Raw genomic sequence first — 25462 nt, 5'->3', positions numbered from 1 at the left:
TGGCGTGATCACTGTGCGCTCTGACCCAGAGTCTACCAGAAAATCCCCACTCACCCCGAATAAAGCCCTTACGAGAATCCCGCCCCCAAATTTATTGTTGTATTGACTTTGATTGGTTTCTGTCGCCCTTCGCTCCCTACAGCCTCCTCCCGGGCTCCTGATTCGGCTGTGGCAGGTTTCCCTGCATTTGTGTTTCATTACATTCAGGCTGCAGATGTCCATAATTCCCACACAAAAGCATGGTCCACGCTGTGGACAGCGACGGCCTACATGTCCTTCTTTGCCGCACACGTGACACGCCGCTGCGGACAGTTTGGTCTGATATGGCCGTCCTGACCACACTGGTAACACTGCACCATAGACGATCGCGGTGCTCTTCGGATCCACGGTGGCTGTTGACTTGGTGGACCTCGCTGTGGAGCTTGTGATCTCTCATAACCTTCATGGCCATACTGGTAACTCTGCACCATAGGTGGTCGCGGTGCTCTTCGGATCCACGGTGGCTGTTGGTTTGGCGGACCTTGCTGTGGAGCTTGTGACCTCTCATGACTTTCATGGCCACACTGGCAACACTGTACAGGTTGGGCTTGTGTCCATGGCGGCTGCTCCTGTGGCAGTTCTGGCTCTGGCGCAGGTGTGGCCATTGGTACAGGTTGGCTGACTTGATGGACCGCACTTCGCTTGCGGCGCCCTTCCATGGCGATAAATGATTGGCCTCTAAGGCCGCCTCCACTGCGTCGTCCAATGTCTGGCAGTGGGCCCGGTGTATAGCGTATCGCATTTCCCCATCATCTACTGCCTCTTTGAACTGATCTTTCGCCAGTCTTTCTCGCATGTGTGGTGGCGCCTCAGGATATGCTTGGTCCACCAACTCCGACACTGCCTCGCCAAGCTCTCTTAGTGTCTCCTTTGGTCTCCTCCGCCGACCCTTCAGCTGCAATAAAAACGAGTCTGCTAACTTCCCGGGGCCATACCGCTTTTCCAACCGCTGTAGTAGTTCTTCTATTGTGAGTGCCCTTCTGCGCCCCGTGTAATAGTCAACTGGGACGGGCTGTAGTACCTTGCATGCAGAATCTCGCGCAGACTTGCTGCCAAGTAAGCCGCAGCCTCCTTATCCGTCCACGCATTAAGTTGCCAGCAGGCCCTGAAATGCGATTCATATTCTCTCCAAGGTTTGCTGCCGTCAAAACGGTCTGGTTCCTTTGTTTTTCTATGACTATGGGCAACGGGGACTACTGGCGCCGGCGCTGCCATGAATGGATTGTTCACAACCGCAGCAGGTACCGATGGTGAATGTGTTAAGAATGGATTCACTCCAGGCGGCGACGATTGAGCATGACTTAATACGAATGGATCCACTGCAGACGGCGACGAGTGAGCATGACTTAATACAAATGGATCCACTGCAGACGGCGACTCACTCTCCACATTTGACCTTGTAACAAAGGAATTCGCCGGCGAATGGTGTGGCTGGTGGTCTTCCAGCAGACAAGCGTTCTCGTCGTCAGACCACATGTTGACTTAAACAAATATGATGACAATAACCTAGACCTGGACTCACACCGGAAGATCCCACTTCTGACACCAATGTAACAGAATTTGGTCCGATGCGGTCTGGCAGGCGGGGTTAGGGTCAGGTGCAGAAACCTGGCCAATCCAGAGTGAGTGAGCAGAGCTAGCGCAATAAATGGATAATATTTACATGTGCGTATCGAAACACGATGGGCGTACTCAAAAGCGGTAGCGTGTACCAAAGTGAATGTGCCAAAATTGGGCTACTTAATTTGAATAATTGAAGCGGGGCCAATACGCACCTTGAAACAATGCGGAAAAGGACGCTTGCATACTTATTACTGATTAATACTACTTTTTAGAAAGAAAATCACACAAGACACATTTTGTTTACACCTTGGATAGCAAATATATTAAATCAACTTCAATGTGAACAAATGTTATGGTACTGATTGGTTTTAAAGGCCTGGGTTCTTATTATTTGACAAATGCACTGAAAGGTATGGCTTGCCTCAATGAGTGGGTCAGTGAATCAATAAAATCCGTAAAAGGTCAAGGTCACATAATAAAATATCAATAAAACATAATAAATAATGCACAACATGTTATCACTGATACTGGTGGGGTGTCAAGCCTTGGATCCAAATAATTTTGGTATGTGTAAATTTTGTAATGAAATTAATCTCAAATTGAAATCCTACTGAGTTTCTTACAATGTGGTACCGAAAAGCCAAAATAAAGGTAGGGCCTTGACTCAGCAGGTGGGCCAATGAATCACTGAAACCAATAAAAGGGTAGGGTTACATAATAAAATATCAATAAGACATAATAAATAACAGCACACATGTTATCATTGACACAAAAGGGTCAAGTCTCAGATCAATATAGATTTGGTATGAATTTTTGCAATGTGCACAATCTCAAAGTGAAAACCTGGTTTCTTTTATGTAACTGGTACCGAAAAAGGCATCGAAGGGGAACTTGACTCCGCAGGTGTGCCGATGGTCAATAATATCAATAAATATATCAATAAAACATAATAAATATCTCACAACATCCTGTTATTACTGTATAAAGGATCACCTGTAATCCATCAACCAGTATTCATTATATGGGGACTTGATTGGTTCCAGCCTAGAGAAAAATCAGTAAAATAGAATCACTGGGGCACATAATAAAATATAAAAAAAAACATACACAATATATTGGAACCAATGTTGTATCAAATGGAAATATGTGTGTAAACCCGGGTATGTATGTGTTTTATATGGCCATTAAGTTCATTATGTTTCTGTTTATACGAAGGTGCACCTTGATTTTCACTAGATCTAGTGGACACGAATTTATCACTCAAGTTTCATATTTCATAATTTCCCCTCAGTATGCTTACTAGGAGATGGGCCCATCTTTCATGTATTTATTTATAAATAAATCGTTTTACCAGCATGACCTACAACACACAGCGATTGATGACTTTCGTGATCAGCATAATTGCAGCGAAGAACGACAACTCTCTCTCAATGACTGCATAAAATGTTCCATTTAGCGAAGAAAATCTGTGAATCTTGGCAGCAAAAATCTATCCACTTCTAGTCTAGATCCATGGCAAAGGTCACACACAGCGATTGATGACTTTCATGACCAATATTACTGCAGCTAAGACGACAAATCTCTCTAAATGACTGCACAAAATGTTCAATTTATCGAAGAAAATCTTCCTCCAGAATTCATCCTGCCATCTCCCAATTTAAATCTCTCGAAGGTCACATAGTTCAACACAGCCGCATGTAAAAATAACCACGATCCCTTAGGCATAAGTTCAGTCGGTACCTTGGTTCATTCATACGGTAACACAGACCGCTGCTCATGCACGCATACATCTACATAACGAGACTCTCCCAGTAATGCGAAAAACAAAGCGAATCCGTGACGAGCTGTCTGAGCAAAAATAATTGATAGCCCACGGGCTGTGATTGTCGAATGTCAACAAACTGCCAGATGTAAACAAACAGCCGTGATAGTTGATATCAGGTAATGTTATTGATGACAAGGGTTGGATTATTGCAAATACAATTCCGCCACAATATGTACACAATTTTTAAGAAACCATCAGTAGGTTAAAAGCTTTATTGATATCACAAAACCGACGATAAGATAATTTTATAAATGTGTGTATAAAATAATGTATATATATTCAAGCGTGGGTATTATGTGGTGGGTGTGAGATTGTTTGCTTGTTTAAATGGTCACTCTGTGCAGAGACACACTTGGGTCATGATAGGACCAGGCAAAAGAAAAAACTTTTAAAAAATTTTTGCCTGTCAATTTTGGGAACTAAGTTGTGCCCCTACTCCATGCCCCAAGAACTTGCACCCACTGACAAAAAAAATGTGCTATGCCACTGGCGATACACATGGATAAAATTACCAGGATTTCAAAATTATCCACCAATTTAATTACCTGCAGAATGACCCAGTGTCCTTCCTTAGCAGCTAAATCCATACTCTGCTCAGCCACAATCTCTTGACCTTGTCCCAGAGACACATTGTGGAAATTCTTGTCGTCAAAAGTGAAGCCTAATTTCTTTCCTAGAGCCTCTACATCCTTGAGTGGATCCACACCAGGAGACAGGATGAAGAACACAGGAGTAGCAGGACCGGTTTCCTCAAATGATTTGGCAAATTCAATTGTACGGCCTTCAACATACTTGGCACCCAGTTTTTCTTCGATGAAATTCCTGCACATTAGAAAAGTATCATGATCACAATTTTTGTTTTTCAAGAAATCAAAAAAGTTTTTTTATGAAATTAAAAAAACTATAAAAATATTGGTAGCCTAGTTTGTATTATACACCTGTCCAGTTTACACTGTCAGATGGCATTGTATTTGGTCACAATGGCTTATAATGCAGTGGCGTACCGTGGCCGCCCCAACCCCGGGGGGCTGAAGGAAATTCAATTTTGCCGCCCCTTCCTTAACAGCCGAAAAGGTTGACCCAATTTTTTTCTCGGTCGTTTGAAAAAGTGAAGAAAAAAAAAGGGTTTCAGGCGCAAGCGCCCTAAAAGCAGCACATTTTGATGTATAGTACCATTTTTTCAAAATTTTTTATGCTTTATCAAATTTTTCCGCCCTTTTTATTTACTAATTCTTTTTGCCGCCCCTTCGTTTTTTTTTTTTCTTTTTTTGCTGCCCCTTATTCATCCTCCGCCCCGTCATTTTGGCCGACCCCTGCTTTTACCCTGGGGAGATGGCGCCCCAAAGCCCCCCAAAATATGTGCATGTAATGTGAGCAAAGATGCAGTTTTGAATGTTGCACTTTGGTCCATTCAACTCTCTCAATAATCTACAGGTAATCTACAGTTAAAGGTGCAAAAGTACAACTTTTAAAACTGCATCTTTTCATGCATAATGATCCAGTGTGACAGAACGCAACAATGTGTGACATTGTAAATTGGACATGGTGTATGAAACAAAATAGGCTACCCATAACATTTATAATTCTTTACTATCATCAACAACTTTCCAACTTACACCTTTTGAAACCTTTATGATAATTCTAAGCAGCTTGAGTTTGAATGTTTATTATAAAGGCACTCATCTCAATATCTCAGTGCTGGAGCTCTTTAGTTGTTGTAACAATAGAGGTAATCTGCCAACTAATTTCCATGAACTCGACAGATAAATGTGCTTAAACGAAATTTATTACAGAGTTTTTTGAAAATTATGGTTTACATACAACTGTTTTTTGAAGGGATGGTGCTATCGTTCCTGCTTCGATTTGAAATGCACACTCCAGTTGTGCACCATAAAGGTTAAGCTATATACAGAGGGAGTATGGATTTCAAAATAATTAACCCAAGCCAATTCCATTTTAAATACATACACCCTCTGTGAAATAATTTCCTTAAATCTTCCACAGGGGTATGGTAGATTTCAAAAGGTATAGCCCAATATATTGACTGCTTAGTGTCAGAAGTGGGTAAGTGCAATAGCTGCCATGTGTAGATGATACAATATACTGTGTGTAAATTGCCCAAATGTTCACATGGCAGCTATTGCACTTACCAACTTCTGGGACTGAACAGTCTACATCATAAAGTGAACTAGTCCAACTTGAAACTTACGTCAGAGCATACGTCATCCTGTCGGGTCTCAATGCTCTCATCATACACAGCTTTTGAAGAGATGATTTATTCTTCCATTCCTGAGGGAATTTCTCTTTTTCTGGACATTCACTCTCAACAAACTTCTTCCAACGTTTGGACGAGCCTTCTATGTCACGGTCCAGGTTTCGGAACTCATCCATGGCTGCCAAGGACTGTATGTGTGTGCATTCAAAACATGGTTTGAAAACATAATGTAACATATAGTTCAATTGGTCAAGGCTTGATTAGAGGATTCAAATATTAGTGCCAGAAAGCCTTAAATCTGCAATAGCTGCCCTATAGATATTGGACAATTCCTGCATTCTATATTGTACACATCTTAAAAGTATGGCTCATGGCAGCTATTGCAGACGATCGGGCATTCTGGTTCTAATCCCTTGTTATGAAATGTAAATGTGATAATCAGTTTAGAGAATACATAGCCCTAAATGCGTGCAAGAAAGCCGTATGTGCAATAGCTGCCTTTTGTGATTTGAAGCACTGTTATTAAGGTGTCAAGTCTGTGGGTAGTGGGACTTTGGATACTTTCAGGAGCAACCACAAAACCCAATGCCTCATGTAATAAACATTTGTCAAGTTTTTGCATTCACTATTTGGGCCAAATTCTATGTCATTTTGGTTCACTATTTGGGCCAAATTCTAATGTCATTTTGGTTCACTATTTGGGCCAGATTCTATGTCATTTTTGATCACAATTTGATTCAAATTCTATGTCATTTTGGTTTACTATTTGGGCCAAATTCTATGTCATTTTGGTTTACTATTTGGGCCAAATTCGATGTCATTTTAGTTTACTATTTAGGCCAAATTCTATGTCATTTTGGTTTACTATTTGGGCTAAATTCTATGTCATTTTGGTAATTTGGTTTACTATTTGGGCCAAATTCTATGTCATTTTGGTTTACTATTTGGGCTAAATTCTATGTCATTTTAGTTCACTATATGGGCCAAATTCTATGTCATTTTGGTTTACTATATGGGCTAAATTCTATGTCATTTTAGTTCACTATATGGGCCAAATTCTATGTCATATTAGTCAACTATTTGGCCCAATTTCTAAGCCATTTGTGACCGTACATACGAATGAGCCGTAAATGTCCTCAATTGTATTCGAGTTACAGTGTAAAATGGGCATGAAGGTCATATTCATAGGTATTTCAATTTGGTGCTACGTGTATCTCATTAAATGAGGTACACGTAGCACCAAATTGAGGTACCAATGAATACGACCTTCATGCCCATTTTACACTGTAACTCGGAATACAATTGAGGACATTTACGGCTCATTCGTGCTGTACGGTCACATTTGAATATCTCCATAATGTGATGTTAACAATATCTCCATAATGATGGTAAACAAATCTTAAAAATATGTCCCTACAAGTAAGATAATATCAAGATTTCGCTACAAATTTCTGATGACGTGTATGTGTACAACAAGAAAAATAAAGCATCTTTTCTTGGTCAGGACAAACTACTATCGGAAAACTAATTTCACCCGAGTTCTGAGTTCCCTATATGCAACACATGTCACTAGAGCTTATGTTTTTCAAGTAAAAATATATTACAGGCTCATTCAGCGATTTGTTCATTTGGAGGATTGTAAATATCATAAAAAGTCAAGATTTTTGCACCTTTGTTAGTATCACAGATGTGCTAAAGGTCTGCTAGTGGTTAAGTCAAAAGCTGTGTTTAAAGACAGTATAAGACATCAATCTAACTCAGGTAATTAATTGTTGGTTGTTTGGTGGTGCAGTTAGACAAAATAATGCGAGCAGAAAATTGCTGAATGGGCCGTTTAAAGTTAAAGATGAAGAAGCTGCTACTATATACACACAAAACATGTGGCTAAATCTTCCCAATACCTAGCACTACTTTCGGGCTACTTTCGGGCTCTGTTGCTATTAGTATACTATCCAGAGAGGTTGCTCACACGCTCGATTGAACGTCTCGCGCCACGCGCTCGCTAAGTCCGTGAGGGCCACAGACTGCGGCTACCCAATACCCATTGGACTATTCCAGTTGTAATCCATACACCCCCTATTGAAGACATGACCCTAATCTTCCACACAGTGGGTGTAGATTTCAAATGGAGTCTCCCCCATTCAGGCAACCCCATTTGAAATTCACACTCCCTGTGTGGAAGTTTAAGGTCATGTCTTCCATAGGAGGCGTATGGATTTCAACTGGAATAGCCCATTCCAATACTAACCTTGATAGCGCCCCATGATTGATTGGGTATAAAATCCACAGGGCTGGTCACATTCTGTTGCGATGGGAAACGCAGCAAGAAATCCAACTCCACAGGGTCAATTTCACTCCTCATTAACAGAACCTGAAACATCACAATAACATGGGATTACTACGTGTACTATGCACAAACATTTGGAGATGGCCAATGTTGCGGTGAGAAACTGGGCTCCTTTCCACATTAAAATATTGATGACCTCAGCCGGTATAGGACATGCGACATGTGACGTTCGAGGCTGGCGAAAAATAGACGGTTAGCAGTTATAAATTGAAGAACAACATATTTACAGTGAGGTACTTTGTCGTACCCCAACGGTTTTAGAGTAAGATAATTTTGTTTTGACACCACATAACAAATTTAGAATTGTTTGTGAAGATTTCATGATTATGTGTTAATCCAATGGCGATGTCAAAAATGGAGATATCGCATCCGCCACCACCAGATGACCTCCTATAAACGGAACTGGAACCATCGTAAAAATGTGCTGGATGGAAAAATCCTACTTTGTTATGGCATAATTTCCATTATTTTTCATTTTTTGCTGAAATGTCACTTTTTTGGTGTCAAGCCAAAACCCTTTCCTAACCTCCCAAACCTCCCCCTTCCCCACCAGTCAATGTTCGGTATCGCTAGGCGCACATGAGCAACATGATATGATTCAACATTGTTTAGGAGGAATGGGGGCTTATTAACATTACCCTATTGAAATATATTGACTACCATTGTACATTTAGTTTCGCTATAGGGAGGGGGTCAAAAAGTGTGATTACATCTAAGCTGTCTCAGAAAATATGTACTTTGCTTTTATCACCCTCACTAATGCTGTTTTTGAAAAGCTGATCTAAAAAATATACTCATAATTTGAACAAAAGGACAATCAGTGACTTACTAAAAAAACACAGTCAAAATAGTCTTTATTCTCATGCAAATATGGTCAACTACAAAAACCATGGGTAACATACCAATTCGAGCAGTCAACACTGGGAATAACCATTAACATTTACAGAACAAATCGCAATGTTTATGAAATATGCTTGTTGATTTGTACAAAAATCTTTGATTGTCCCTAAAATTTTTGATTGTCCCTAAAATTCTATGGAAAGAAATTCAAATGTTTGATGTATGCAAGAAGAAAAATGGAGTTACCTGTATTGCCACTTGTGTGGTAAAGATGAGTTTGTCCACCTCAAAGAGGCCCCTTGTGGTATAGATAAAGACTGAGTAGGTGATAAAGTCGATTAGATTGGCTACTCGCTCCTTGACGTCTTCTGCAGGCTCGGCTCTCTCTATAGCTTTGGCAAACACTATGTCAAAAGCCTGTTTTTTTGACAAATAAATAAGAAATTATTATGGTAAATACTATGTGACATGATCTAATATGCCTGAAAAATTTTATGTACAATCCAACTTGGAAAAATACAATTATTGAATATAAACTCTCACTCTGTCACCCCATATGAAAAAAGTATTTTTAAAAATCAGTCCGAAAATGTTGGGAAATTTGTGAGTGGTAAGCCTTAAATATGCCAACACTTGGTTTAGTTCTCCAGTAAATTAAGTTCAGAATGTGCTGTGGCAAAACTTCAAGGCATAAATAAACATCCACTTGGTTCTGAATTTATGTTTTACTCTAGTGCAAATCTGTTTCATATAACTTAAATAGATATGTTAAAAAAATTCACCTTGAGAGAGAACTGATAGATCGGATTGATTTTGTTCAAGTCATTGAGAATGAAGTATAACAAAGAAGCCCTTGCTGCAGCCGGACGATACAATTCACGAGCTTCATTGATCTTGACCTCTGTGATCTTTGCCTCTTCAACTTTGACCTCAATCTCTGCAGCAGTACGCTTGGTCGTCTCCAGGTTTTCAACAAGTGCGGTGTCTCCCAGGAAGTTGCCTTCTGCTGAAGACAGACGGGACAGGAGATTGTCTTCTAGTTCCTTCAGGATGATCTTGAAGTCATTTTGTTGTTTGGTCAAATCAGACTATGAGAAATAATATGATATCAAAGAATAAATTAGATTTATTTAGTGCTTGAACCTAATAAATACAATATCGCACCTTTAAAATGAAGATAGGATAATTGTAAGGAGTATTTTTATTCTCGACTAGTGAGGTTATCAATTTTAGAAACCATTGTTCACATTCAGTGTGTCATGAGCAGCCAATGATTGGGATAGTCATTCAGGCTTACAGAACAAGCTATGCAATGTTTTATGAGCTCCACGTTAGCTATTATCAACTATTATAATGAAATAGTTCATTTGGAGCCGCAGCATCACCATCCTTCGGCTGCAGAGTAGGCAACCACAAGATTTCTCCATGCACAGCGATCATTGGCAAGTGCAGCTATCTGTTCTGTTTGAATCATACCTTCATCGTACCCTAGTGCACATTGGATGTAGATTAAATAGGAGGTGCGGGAGCATCCGGGTCTCCTTATGCCACAAATTGGTATGTAGAGAGCATATTTTCTAGCAAGCCCTTCCTCTGGTAGTCGAAGGAAATGCCCTAGGATTCTCAGCTGGTGATTTCTTAATCTAAATTTACACTCCATCGCGGAGCAAAGAGCAATTGGTATTTCACCAATGAGGTAGTGTGCTTTTCTCACAGCAACAAAAAGCGCACTACTTCATTGGCTAGAAACCAATCGCTTGTCACTCAGTGATGGAATATAAATTCAGCTTTACACAGTTGATGATAAGGGGCTCAGCAGTGTCGGTCATTTCATATGATGGTGTTTGAGACATGATCTGCCCATTTATTATTCAGCGAAAGTATTGATTTTGCTTTCCATGGAGCAGCAGCAAGGCAAACTATTTTGATCAGAAAATATCTGATCGGCCCTTTACCTTCAGATCACAACATACCTTAAGTTTCTCCAGATCAGGTCTTTCCTGGGCTACCACACTTGCTAACAACTGATCTTCCAGACCATCTCTTGTGACAGTGAAATTGATGAGAGTGGTCTGTGCCTGCATCTCAGGTTTGTAATGAGGATTGGCCAACTTGGTGTGAAGGATGAGACGGAATTCAGGATTGTATTCCACTTCTTTGTCACCGATCTTGATGTATCTGTTAAAAATGAAAACATTGAAATTGCAGTGTTAAATTTACGAGTTATAAAATATATAATATTGGTTTCAAGTTGATTAACTAATGCTGACTCTGGTGTGTGACAGTACATGCAGTGTCCTTATTCTGTTCTCCTGACACTTGATCAAGTTTGAAATTCTTCTGGGCAAAGAACTTACTGCTAATATTTTGTCTGTGTTTACTAGTACAGATCTGATACTGGATGTGATGGTTAATCTGGATATAGGCTGGTTAGGGTACATGTACAGAGCTGCATCTCTGTATGATGCCTAATGGTTTATAAGTCATGGGCCAATGTGTTCAGATATTTGCTGTACAACAGGATGATCTTAGATAATTGTGCTATGCATATCTGTATATTTATTTATGATTTTCTAAAAATAGCACTGGCAATTATGCATTTGTTTTACTCTCAAGATACAATAATGTTTGTATGCATCAGATTCATTTTGCTTTTCTTTTTTTTTTTTACTCTTAAGGTCCGTATGCACAAAAGAGTTAGACCAGGTCTAAAGTTAAACCTGGTCTATAAAGTGGAATTAAGCTCCATGCAGGAATGGTCCTTTACTCTTATTTCCTTCCTAGATTAGCTAACAAATTCAAAAGATTTAAATGCAAGTTCAAAAAGAATACAAAATATATTAAGCAAATGTGAAGGAAAATGTCCCTCCTCCTGGGACTAAATTCCACTTCCAGGTCTAACTTTAGATCCGGTCTAACTTTAGACCGGGTCTAACTCTTTGGTGCATACAGACATATGGTCTGTGCTAATATACTCACCTGCCCTTTTTAATGGTATTTCTTCCCAGCACTGGGTCTAGCACAGGATCAACAGATTCCTCCATATTCTCAATCAACACAGTATCACCATTGGAGATAGCTCTTTCAATAGTATCCAAATAGCCTCTCTGGCCAAGACGCACAACGTGCAAATCTTCGCCATATTTAGACTTGATCCACTTGACACCTTGAAGCTGTGGATCAATCATGAGAGGCCAGCGCTCACAGTTGCTGAGGATGGTGGCATTTTCCGTTGACATGCGATCGCTCGGCAAACCTTCATTATTCCAGCCTGCTATGCTGGCATCATCTGTCAGCATGGTCAGTGGATCAAGGTTCTCTGTTGTCGGAATAGGGTTCTAAAACAAAAGATCAAATAATCAGCATTAGTCTAAATGAATAATGGTTTGATGGTTATTAAAAATCATATTTTAGTACTGGTTTTTTTAGATACTAAATTATGAAGTCTAAAACCCTTTGATCTCAACACAACAACAGGGGACTGGCAACCCAAGTTAGGGATCCTTGACCTTTTGGACACTTGACCCCAAAAATATATTTTTAAAAATTCAGACTTTTCACAATACAATATTTTGCACATAGGAGCACTTTTACTGACTTCTTTCAGTGATTTTGACTTCTAATAAAGTCAACATTTAATATACATTCATAATAACCTGAAAATTCATCTCCTCAGATTTACAAGGAAGAATTATAGTAGCAAAATTACACATCATCTTTTGCAAAAATGAGCTATTCCATTTAAAATCCACACTATAAGATTTTGGAAATATCTTCTACAGTGGGAGTATGAATTTAAAATTTAAAGAACACATTAGGCAGTACCATTTGAATTTCATACACCCCCTGAGAAAGATTCAACCTGAATCTTCCACAGAGGGAGGGTGAGATTCAAATAGAGTTGGTTAAAGTGATAATTCCATTTGATATTCATACTTCCCTCTGTGGAAGATGTTTCTAAAATCTTCTACAGGGGTTGAGGATTTTAAAAGGAATAGCCCAACATCCACATTTAACCATACCTTCTGCTGTTTCAAGAATGGTAGCCACATTTTATCCATCAGGTCTTGGCGATACACCTTGGTAAAGGAGCCCACATATGAAACAAATGCAGTGATCAACAGCACATCACCAGCTGAGGAGTAAAAGTAAAAAATCTATGATGATTCAACACAAGAAAGATTACAAAATAACAAAAAAGCATTTGGTTCAAAAAGTGAGTGTTGTTGACCAGTTTTAAAATCTACCTTTGATACTTTTTACGTGTTTTTAAGATAACATTGCACATAGCTCCTCCAGAGCACCTTTGATACATGCAAAGAATTTTGCAAGATGGCCTTGTCAACCATGACAAACAGTGTATCTCTAGTAATTTTGGGCAAAGTAATAGAAAGTTACAAAAATATTGTGCACATAAAAACCTTGAACACAAACAAACAGACATGGTTGCCAAAATGTAAATTGAATGTCTCCCTTCCCATTGGGACTCAACAGACCTTTACACAATAAAGTGTATGCAATAAACCAACTGGAACAGTATAACAATTGAAATGGCAGCCATGTTGGAGCACAGTTCTAAGATATCTAAAAATGACAGAGGGACAGGTCTCTAGATCGATTCCACAACCATTCATACCTATCACCTATTTTATTGTATTATCATGTGAATTGCCCCATGTTACCTCATGGAGGAGACAATATTTTATTTACATAAAGATGACTCTGCCATGAGTGATGTCGTATTGAATACCCTCTATAGTAAAGCATGACAAAACTTACGCAACATTTTCTCTTGTTCCTTGAATGCCGCTACTGCTTCTCCCCAACGTACATTCTCAGAAGCCAGTCCACCCACAAGCCTATTGGCAAGGGTGATGGTTTTCTGAGTGGATTCAGCTTCTTGCTGACATTTCAGCTTAGCTGCTGTAGCTGTTTCAAATTCTGCTGTCAACTCGGCTAAGTTAGCATCCAATTCCTGAAAAGGAGATTAAAAAAAAAATACTCAAAGTCAATAGAAATGTGTCCATCACACGGTAGAGGATAGTAAAAACAAAAATTTATATCATTTATTCTCATTCTTAGTCGTCAGTTAAATATTATCTTAACATCATCACTTTGGTAGTCACAGGCAAGGTTTAGGGTATATACTGGTTTATGGTATATTTCATTGAAACATATTTCATACTCACAGCAATTTTAGCTTTAATGATTGCTAGTTTATCTTGAGCAGCCTTCAGCTCATCATTGGCCTTTTGTAAAGCAATACGCTTTGGCTCCACATCGCAGTACACCTCGTAAAATTTGACAATGTTGACAGCCCAGGCACAGAGACCGGCAGCAGCCAACGACTTGGAACGGATGTTCTCCGGTTCAAATTCGGGGTCATCTAGGAATGGTCGGATGGCTTTCAGGCAGCTGTCCGGGATGTTTTCTTTGTCGTAATGGATCAAGGAATCCAAGAACGAATCCACCTGGAATTGGAAAAAAATCACTTTATCCTAAGACTATGCTTACAAATATTGCTGTTGAAACTTAGTACTACATGTAGTACTGTGAGAGCATGGCGAGGCATGGACAAGCTTGAGCGGGTATCTCTTCTGACTACAAATGTGTACTTTGATAAGGAAAAATAGCCACACTTTTTGTACACTTCAACACTTGTATGAGTAAAAAATTTAAAAGCATATACTGATATGTTGATATATATATATATAGTAGATAAAAATATAATACACTATGCAGACTATAATTGAAGACCTGTCAACCGGACTAAAAAAGTAGTACTGCGCAGGTCAGCAACCAATCATGCCGCACCTTTGCCGTGACATCAGACGCAAACTGGTCTTTTTAATTAGGTCTTCAATTATATAATATTGATTGCAAAATTCAGAAACTTGTGAAACCAAATCTTGGATAATTATCCAGTTTCTACCAAGTTACCACGATAGAATTGCTTTATTCCATGAGGTAGTAACTGGATAATTGTTTAAGATTCTGCTTGTTGCATTGCATGGTGTGTTAATATGATTTGATGGTTTTGTGTATTTTGTGGTAATTGACAACACCTACCTTTGCCATCATGACCTTGGCAGCCTTCCAACTCTTATCTTTAGGAACTTTGCCTCCTGGAGCCATATCTAGTCAATATTGCAACCTACCTTTGCCATCATGACCTTGGCAGCCTTCCAACTCTTGTCTTTAGGAACTTTGCCTCCCGGAGCCATATCTAGTCAATATTGCAACCTACCTTTGCCATCATGACCTTGGCAGCCTTCCAACTCTTATCTTTAGGAACTTTGCCTCCTGGAGCCATATCTAGTCAATATTGCAACCTACCTTTGCCATCATGACCTTGGCAGCCTTCCAACTCTTATCTTTAGGAACTTTGCCTCCTGGAGCCATATCTAGTCAATATTGCAACCTACCTTTGCCATTATGACCTTGGAAGCCTTCCAACTCTTATCTTTAGGAACTTTGCCTCCTGGAGCCATATCTAGTCAATATTGCAACGCACCTTTGCCATCATGACCTTGGCAGCCTTCCAACTCTTATCTTTAGGAACTTTACCTCCTGGAGCCATATCTAGTCAATATTGCAACCTACCTTTGCCATCATGACCTTGGCAGCCGTCCAACTCTTGTCTTTAGGAACTTTGCCTCCCGGAGCCATATCTAGTCATTATTGCAACCTACCTTTGCCATCATGACCTTGGCAGCCTTCCAACTCTTATCTTTAGGAACTTTACCTCCTGGAGCCATATCTAGTCAATATTGCAACCTACCTTTGCCATCATGACCTTGGCAGCCTTCCAACTCTTATCTTTAGGAACTTTGCCTCCCGGAGCCATATCTAGTCAATATTGCAACCTACCTTTGCCATCATGACCTTGGCAGCCTTCCAACTCTTGTCTTTAGGAACTTTACCTCCTGGAGCCATATCTAGTCAATATTGCAACCTACCTTTGCCATCATGACCTTGGCGGCCTTCCAACTCTTATCTTTAGGAACTTTGCCTCCCGGAGCCATCAGACACATGACAGCAGCCGTAACCTTGACGACGGCAGCAGTGGGTGCACTAAAAGCTTTCAACTCAGTCAGATTGTTCTGTAATTGAAGCATATATGCAATTGATTGTATGAAAAACATACCAAAAATGATGATAGATTTTATAATTACTGGCTTATAATAAACATGTAACATATTAGCACAATAAATTATAAATAAAGAATTGATTACCAAGTTGCCTTTCATGGTAAAGTAAAACTTATTTTAGATCCTGTCGTTTCTTTACATGTTTGAAGTGATTATACTATGATCAGCTCGTAATAAGCGGAACTCATAGCATCATGCATTGATATAGACTACCCGTAGTCCACTTGCCCATTGTGCATACTCTGGATATTGTATTTAAGCTTAAAACTCGTGATTTAATTAATGTGTGCACAATTGATAGATTTTCACATCTGATCTTTTCAGTCACCCTACACCCTCTGTTCGTTACCTTCCCAAGTGGACTACTGACTTTGGATTGCGGTTTACATGCTTAACACGGCTGTCTATGAGCTTCTATGGATGAGATTGTCGGAAATCTGGCCTATTAAAATTGGCCATGATGTAATTATATATAATGCATCTTTAAATGGATCTAGCTTGTGATTGGTCGCCCAGATCTCGTTATGGTTTAAATCCTCCGGATACCTGTCATTACCATTAATAACTACATGGTACATAAGTATGCGGCCAATTGTGTTGTGTAATTGCATGAACGTGTCAGTAAGTGCACGAGCGCGTCTTGTATTTGCTTGCGGTTAAATTTGATTGATAAACAAGTATGATTAGGGACTTTGCCCGTTCAAAATTGAAAGTCCATAGCCGATTTTTAACCTGGAATTTCGCGATTAATAAACTGGCAGATTCTAAAATCAGAATTGTTCAGTATTGAAGTGCCAATACAATGATGACATTATGATATGTTGCAATCAATAATATAAGCCTACGTACACTTTACTTTTACTGTCACTAATATAATTATAGAAACTTTTTCATAACAATTTTATACTAGTATTTTGATGTAATAAATATCAGTATAATTTCGAGTTCAACTGAATGCTTTCATCATGATTAACATTAATAACATGCTTTTATTTATCAAAAATCGACTATGGCATAGTCTAGCATTGATACAGAATGGCATACACACAGCTGGGAGCAGTTCCTAAGCGAATTGCGTTTTGCGTACTGCATGACTAACAAGCACTTTTGTAAATTTACGCCGGCGTAAGTTTGGACTTATTGATGCTCACAATAACAAAACACTAATAATTCTTGCTTATTATGAGCTGATCATTGAATAGTGCTTTATTTTCATGTACCAAACTGCCGTCAACACATATTTTTGACAAATATTTAATGATAAGCAAATACTTGAAAATCATTGGTGGATTTATATGAAAAAAGGAACTACACATTGCAGCTGTATTTGGAAAAATATGAATATCTATGTCCATTACCAGGGCCTGGCTCTTTAAACTTTGAGAATCAACCATTATTCAGAAAACCCTAGCACGGCTCAAAAAACACTGGTGCACACTGAAAATTGTTTTCACCCATGCACACATTATAATTAATATAACTTGAAAACCCTTGTGCACCTCAAATCCCAAATTTTTCATATTTCTCAAGCACACGCATCAAATTAATGAAGAAAATTGTTTCTAATTTAATATTTCCCATCCCGATTTCACCCAAATCTATTTTCTTAAGGGGGCAGTCTGCCATGCCCTGGTTATGCCTCGTGCATAATTTACCTTGTTCAGTGTATCTAAGGCTTCCTGTGCAGCAATAAGAGCCGGTTCTGCTTTGGCCAAATCTCTCTCACAATCCCGCTGCTTCTTGGAAACCTCTTCATTGATGGCCTCCACTTTCTTCTCCTCTCCATCGGCATACTCTTTCTCCTTGCTGACTTTCTCCGTTTCCACACCAACCTTCTGGATGAGCTTATCCGCATCTTCATTCTTGATTTTCAGCTCGGCTTCTTGGGAAGCCAGTTTGGCTTTCAAATCATCCACCTAGGAGAAGTAAATTGTAAACGAATATAACTTACTGATTTGATCATTCCTGGTTTTTAGAGCAGAGTTTATATGGATGGGAACTCAGCAAAAAATGTCATGTCCATATGTGTACAACCTTATTAAAATGATGCTCCAGTCCATAAATGCACAATGGGACATGATCAAGAAGAATGAGTCACATGTGGACAATTTTCAAAGTTTTTTACATCATTTTCTGGCAGTTTATGAATGCTACATTTTGATGCAAACCCCATCAAAATCAAACATCTGGTTACCAAGTTATGAGCAATTTATCAATGGCTGAAAACAAGAAAAAACAAAAGAATTTGAACATCGTTTTTGCCAATATCTCAAAAACAATGTTAGCAACATCCGACTCATAACCCTTGATCATGTCACTTATCTTATTCCTGGTGGTGGACAAAACAATTAGTGTAAATATGATATCAGGTTGAGACCTCTTCTATTACAATTCCACATTCTCGTCCATGATTTATGCATATGGTTAACTTAAAATATTTATTGACAGTACAGACAAACGGTGTAGGAAGCTGTTATCAAGTACATTCATTGATTACAAAATCTTATGTATACCTATAATCTCTAACCCTGACCCTAAAACGTAACCTTAAACCTATTCCTAAATCTCTTTGGATGGTGGCAGATAATTCTAAGGTTTTGCCCATATCAAATATTGATAGATTGGTAGAGTGCTAGAAAATACTTTAATGGTTGAAAGTTGGGGAAAAAATCAGGCATTTCTATGATATTTTTTGAAAATTTAGCATTTTTCAACCATAAAATTAAAAAAAAATACAAAAAATGGGTCCTAGATATTTTCATCTAGTTTTTAGAAATTAATGAAAAAATATGTTATGTGGTCCGAAAAAATAAAAAATTTGGCCCCCAAAAAACAATATTTTGGGAGATTTTCTCCGAAAATGAGCATTTAGCCCAAATTTGACCTCACAGATGAATTCATCAAGTCTTTGCCATTCTAAATATGTATACTTTTATATGCTTTAGTCCAACAATTTAGCAGTTATGAGGCCTAAAGATTTCAATAATATCAGGGTTAAGACCTTCCTTAATCTACAATCAAAAGCTGTGTCTGTTTGACAATATTGGATTATGTTGTCCAATTAACAGATTTTTTTATGTTCTATAATATTTTTAAAAAGCACAGTCTGTAGTACAACTCACCTGTTGAGCAGTACTCTGCAGTTTGGTCAGACCATTCTCTAGACGTTGCATTTTAGCAGTCAGTTCGCCACTCTTGACTTTCAGTAGATTCTGATAAAGGACGATCTGCTCCAGGAAACTCTTGGGTGTGGTGTAGTTATATCTCCTCTCATTGGTCAGATAAACTTTGCTGGTTTCATTTACACTGGTGTGTACGTAAGACATGAATTCCGCAATGGAGCCTTTCAGTTCAGCCTGGAATTAAATTGAAACAGAAGATATTTGAATTCCGTCAAATCAATTATTCATATTCATCTTTCTTACTCACAGCACTTTCAAAGAACTTTGTGCAACCTTAGATCAATTTTGTGGTGCTACAAACTGTCTGATAAATGTTAATAAATAAAATATGTAGATGACATCACTTTGCTTAACATCATTAATGCTATGCGTGCTAGCCATAGGCTTCAACATAAAAAGTCTAAGTTTTGAGATATTTTCTCAAAATATCAAGAACTATCTTAAGAACCACTGAACCAATACTAGGCTTGTTTGTACTCATTTTCATGCATTTGTCATGCTGATTCCAAATATGGTCATGAAAAATTACAATTCTGAAATGTTTTAATTTTTAAAAAACAATTTGAAACTTGTCGTCTGCAGTCTACACCTGCGTGGAGAGAGTTAAAAAGAGCAAGATGTCATTCTCAGATATGTCGCCAAGCACTATAATAGTCCACTTGGCTTCCTTAAGAGAGTGAAATCAGTACTTTGTTGCAGTTACTTCATGTGTGTACACATGCACTGCCTTTGATTGCATGTAAACATGCCAGTTCTTTGTGTCAATGCACACAATTCATACTGCAACCACTGGAGCACCCACTGATGTCACAGCCTCAGGGAAGCCAAATGGGCAATAGATCAGTTCTACAATGTTAAATTTAATATCCATCACTGAGGTGGAAATAGTACTGATCTACTCAAACTGACTTCCGAATCTGCTCATATATTTGACAGAGCAACTAAAATAACTTCTTTGTCACACATTTGAAGAGCTTGTTTCCAAACCATGTTAAGACTACAAACACATCTTTCTGATTTACCTGTGCGATATTGCAATGGGTTATGATGCTATAGGTATAGTCATTTCAGTTGGATGCGCCATTACAAAGCAAACAGTGGATGGATGCACAATATTATGTGAGGCCTTTGGTTCCCAAATGAGAACAATAGTCTGCATATTGTAAAGCAGCATTCTTGTGGTAAACAATGGCTTGTTGATGGTACAACTCATTGTTGCTAATATCAAACTTGTCAAAGTAATTGTGATTGTATCACACAAGTAAATAAGAAACATGTGGTTGTGGACATGGAAACAAGCTCTTCATTTATTGTTAGAACTAAAGATAGCTACTCACTTTTAAAAGTTCATTATCATCCAAGAATCTCCTGCTGACAGACATCAGAGCTTCTTGTGGCCACTCATGGAACCAATCAATACTGGTACAGTTGACCACAGCTGGGAATTTACGACTACGTACACGAAGAGTGGTGCCCACCGGGGAGAAACACAAAACCACCTGCAAAGGAAATTTGAAAATACAAAAGTTGACAGCTGTTGCCAGATTCATAGGCATCTATCTAATCTGTGTGTCTTTGACAGCTACATATAACTTGAGGGCAAAGAACTTGACTGAAGCCTGAACTTGACTGCCATATTGATACACGCATGGTCTGGAGCAAAAATTGGGGATAATTGGTTTTGCTCGGAATGCACTCAAGGTAATTGTTGCCATAAGAGCGCAACATTGCATACTAGACAAATTTGATAGACACACTTGATGCAACCTACGCGCAATACCTAATTGCTTCAGAAGAAACGCAGAATTATTTTCGTTCATTTCCGTGGACCGTCGGCAAGGACCAGAATACCCCCCACTTTACCCCCACCCCAGCTGATGGCGCTATATTTTATGTGGTGGTATAGGGAGTTCAGGATCTCTGGTTTTAATTCTGTGCTTGAGAGTACAAAGGCAAACTTTAGACCTTGCCCAAAAATCCGATCATGTGCTATTCCAGAGAATTGCATAGTCAAAGCTCTTTTATCCGGCCATAAATAATGGGACCAAACATTATTCTGGATAATTGAATTATGTGTAATCATTGACTGTTAATAAGTATTATATCCTTCATTAATATATTCTCGTTCATTAATTGGTTAAACGAGTATCATGTGACCAAAAATAGTTTTGCTATTTTGCAAAGCAATCAAAAAGCCGATCGATGAGGGAACGGGTACTATTCAAAGTACTATCTCCCGGAAATAGTTTTACTATCTCCCTCTGAGCGCCAGATGACCGCATAGCAGCGTTGCAGTTCCTAGTGGTCAGTGCAACTCGCCACATACGCTGGATATCAGTACCGGTTCGGGGTATTAATGTGTAGCAAGTCATGTTGTCCTGCGAAGCACAAGCAGCACAGAAGTGCAGCTAAAATACGGCGGTTCATGGCATAAATCTGAGTTACATCAGGATCAGTATCTTAATTTTGATGGTAAAATAACAGAGAACATGGTTACTCGATCGTTTCACTGCGGTATTGTAGACAGTAGAGGTTTACAACTTTCACGGTAAGCTTTAGCCACCGTGTGCGTGCTTTGTGCATGCATGCATGTAGGCCTACGTGCATTCAATCAAAACAAAGCAAGGCCAGCCTAGCTTTGACTAGGCCTAGCCTACATTTATTTTAACCAATCAATGAACAAAATATATATTAATGAAGGATATAAAACAAATATTTACTGCTCTAAATTTGGGATCTGGTGGAATCTATTGGTCCCCTCGGTGAACTGGAGACCGTGAGCCTACTATTTTCCCTCGACCTGGGCTGGCGGTCTCGGGAAAATAGTAGGCTCACGGTCTCCAGTTCACCTCGGGACAATAGATTCCACCAGATCCTCATGAGCAGTAAATATTTGTATACTATAATTGGGACATCAAAATATTACTCAATATGGGGTAATAACAGTGAAAAATGGTATGTTACTGTTAGTGCTGCAGCTGTAGGCAACATAGACATGTCCTTCTTATGCTTCAGAGCATGAAATGGGCTGTTTCATTTAAAATCCACACTACCCCTGTCAAAGATTTTGAAAATATTTTCCACAGGGGGAGTACGAATTTCGAATGGAATGAACACATTAGGCAGATCGTTTGAATTCCATACACCCTCTGAGAAAAATTCCAGAGGGAGGATGAGTTTCAAATAGAGTTGGCTAATGTGCTAATTTCATTTAAAATTCATACTCCCCCTGTGGAAGATATTTCCAAAATCTTCCACATTTGGAGTGTGAACTTTAAATGGAATAGCCTAATTAAGGTGTCAGAGCAATAAAACATATTTTCCTGAGGATCACACAGCTGGGTAACAGACAGATCTGGATTACAGAGGCCCTGACAATGGAGGTTGGACTGTATTATCATAACCACTGACAAATTTGAAGGCGATATACTAATCCCAACAGTGAAATGCAGACACTGAAATTATCATAGTACCCACTGGAATAGTGCATTGTCTAATTGTCTGATACACGGGAAACATATCTGCATAACTGGGCTATTCCATTTAAAATCCACACTACCCCTGTGGAAGATTTAGCTGAAGTCTTCCACAGAGGGAGTATGAGTTTTGAATAGAATAGACAATTGGGTAGCTTCCATTTGAAATACTCACTCCAGTTGTGGAAGATATAGGTAAAGTCATAATACAGGGGGAGTACGAGTTTCAAAATGATTAACCCTGACCAATTACATTTGAAAAACATACTCCTCCTGTGGAAGATATTTCCAAAATCTTCCACAGGGGTAGTGTGGATTTCACCTGGAATAGCCCATTTTACAACACCCACCTTTAGTTGCCGTCTGAGTTTTGAATAGAATAGACAGTTGGGTAGCTTCCATTTGAAATACTCACTCCAGTTGTGGAAGATAGAGGTAAAGCCATAATACAGGGGGAGTATGAGTTTCAAAATGATTAACCCTGACCAATTACATTTGAAAAACTTACTCCCCCTGTGGAAGATATTTCAAAAACCTTCCACAGGGGTAGTGTGGATTTCACCTGGAATAGCCCATAGTACAACACCCACCTTCAGTTGCCGTCTTAACCTTTCAATGAAGAAACTCCAGCAGTTCTCTCTAGTATCTTGTATCCCGAGACCTTTGACCTCATTCCGCACAGCACCGATGATATTCTCCACCTCATCGTCAGGGTACAGGTCGGGAATCTCTCCCGATGCGAGTAAATCGTTGATGAGAACAAGGAATTTTTCATCTGATACTTGGGCGTCAGTCATCAAGAATACAGTGCCGATATTTTTCTGACCAGCCTTGATGCACACTGATGCAAGGTCCAGCTGCAAGGAAGAAGAAGGAGAGAGTCTTGTTGATTCATTTGTCTGCATTTTTGTTTGTTTGCTTTGAACTTGTGCCTGCCAAGTAGTATTGATTAACTTACAAATAAGTAACACGGCGGAATGCATGCTTCATTACGTGCAAACAAATATACTCTTTGCACATCTGATTAATAAGGTTATAAAAACATTTTTTTCAAATATATAATATATCATAATTTGACAAATTTATTTCTACTCATTTATTATGCGATATGTTACAAAAGTTTAACTCCTTTTAAGTTGAATTAAGTCTCATACATCTGAAAAATAGACTAACATACCTTCAGATCTGGTATACCATATCCCTTCCTGAGTGTGACTTGGAAGACTTCTAAACTGCTGATATAGGCAGCTAATCTGGATAGACTCTGTTTACCGCTACCACCAACACCTACCAGCAAGGCGTTACCACGGGGAAGCTCCAGGATACGATTGATTCGACATCTGGAAAGGAAAATCAAAACTTGGTGATTTAAATCAAAATCTTTCAGAGTGTAGTGCTTTTACTCTCAGTGAAGTCATACAAGCATGTCAAGACATCACACAGATGGGTGTGCAAAACAACTGTCTAAATGTGTTAATGTCCCCAACTGCAATATGCTACAAGCACTCAAGAGTACACAGTGCTATGAAAATAGTCTCCATAATGATTTGAAACAATCTATATAAATAAAAGGAAGGACTGAAAAATGGTTTTGTGACTACTCCTCCAAGACAACAAGTTAAACTACTCCAAATTTCAACATTTGCTCAAAAAGTTAATAAGTTATGAAGCCACAACTATAATTGAACAATTAATTGACTAACAAATTGACTCATTAACTTGACACATAAATTTGACAAGTTGAATAACTGGCTTATTTGATTGATCAACTGTTGACTTTATTGATTGATTGATTGATTGATCACTTGATCAACTCGAATATGTGACTGATTGCTGGGGCAACTGGCTGACTTGGTTGATTAATATAGTGACAGACTAATTAATTGACTGACAGACTGATTGATCGACTGACTGACTGACTGATAAACTTACATGTGCTTGATGGCATCTTCAAACAGCACCAGATTCATGACAGCGTTGATTTCATTGTAGCTATCCAAGGCCTCTGTGAGTATCTTGGTCAGCTCAGGCCAGCCTCCTGTACAAGGCATGTATCTGGGCTCACCGATGCCATTAGAAAAGTGACAGTAAATGTTGGGTTTGGCTAACAGAGCTTCTTCATCCACATCCTATAAGTTTAAAAAATATCACAATTATTATCAATAATACTAGCCTTACCTTACTCATGCAATTACCTCTGAAAACAAAGACAAAATATTTTCAAAAAACAGCCAATCCATTTAAACTCTTTTTCAAGAGTTAAAAATATTTAACGAAAAAAAATATATAAAAAATATTTAATTCTTTCATTAAAGGAGTATTTTGTGATTCTTGCATCCTCTTTTTATGGTATGTTTGAATAGATATCTATGATAAAAGTTTATTTCCAAAATTTTGATTGATTCAAATTTTGTTTAAATGGTTATGCATAATTACATATATTACATTGCTCCATAGGCCATTGTGTTCTGTTAACGGAACATAAATACAAATTTGAAGATAGTTTTGTTAAGCGAATGAATCTGCAAGAAAATGTTTTACACACAAATACTATGTAGATGTAGCCAGAGATTTCTGTTGGTATAAAAATCTCAACTTTTTTTGAGAAAAGTGGGGTTTCAGCAGCCCAATAACTTTTTAATATTTTCTCCCTGGCTTTTGATAATTTGCTGTCCCATAGAAACTAACTGTTGAAAAAAAATTAGGTGACTTTTCAATATTGGCTCCAGCGACTGCCGATAGTTTCCTGTCCCATAGAAACTAATGGTTAAGAGAAAAATTGGGTGACTTTTTGATCATTTGTCCTGTGATTTGGGCTGCAATT

The 25462-nt window shown here is 38.7% G+C and overlaps 1 protein-coding gene across 1 annotated transcript in view; it reads right to left on the bottom strand.

Annotated features, from left to right (window-relative positions):
* LOC140150764 (dynein beta chain, ciliary-like) overlaps positions 1–25462 on the bottom strand; it is a 143069-nt gene that overhangs the window by 18992 nt on the left and 98615 nt on the right. Inside the window, exons 43-59 of the mRNA XM_072172866.1 lie at positions 24571–24767; positions 23816–23978; positions 23229–23495; positions 20500–20661; positions 19103–19336; positions 17636–17896; positions 15789–15932; positions 14019–14300; positions 13609–13804; positions 12852–12964; positions 11809–12167; positions 10803–11007; positions 9612–9917; positions 9076–9246; positions 7891–8013; positions 5637–5830; positions 3973–4249 (exon numbers count right to left, since the gene is read on the bottom strand). Coding sequence (XP_072028967.1) covers positions 3973–4249; positions 5637–5830; positions 7891–8013; positions 9076–9246; positions 9612–9917; positions 10803–11007; positions 11809–12167; positions 12852–12964; positions 13609–13804; positions 14019–14300; positions 15789–15932; positions 17636–17896; positions 19103–19336; positions 20500–20661; positions 23229–23495; positions 23816–23978; positions 24571–24767 — 3654 coding nt within the window. The remainder of the gene's footprint in view (positions 1–3972; positions 4250–5636; positions 5831–7890; positions 8014–9075; positions 9247–9611; positions 9918–10802; positions 11008–11808; positions 12168–12851; positions 12965–13608; positions 13805–14018; positions 14301–15788; positions 15933–17635; positions 17897–19102; positions 19337–20499; positions 20662–23228; positions 23496–23815; positions 23979–24570; positions 24768–25462) is intronic.

The sequence above is a fragment of the Amphiura filiformis genome, chromosome 4 (assembly GCF_039555335.1).
Source record: "Amphiura filiformis chromosome 4, Afil_fr2py, whole genome shotgun sequence".
Taxonomy (NCBI): domain Eukaryota; kingdom Metazoa; phylum Echinodermata; class Ophiuroidea; order Amphilepidida; family Amphiuridae; genus Amphiura; species Amphiura filiformis.
The sequence above is the reverse complement of the archived record's forward strand: the minus strand, read 5'-3'. Positions and strand labels throughout refer to the sequence as shown.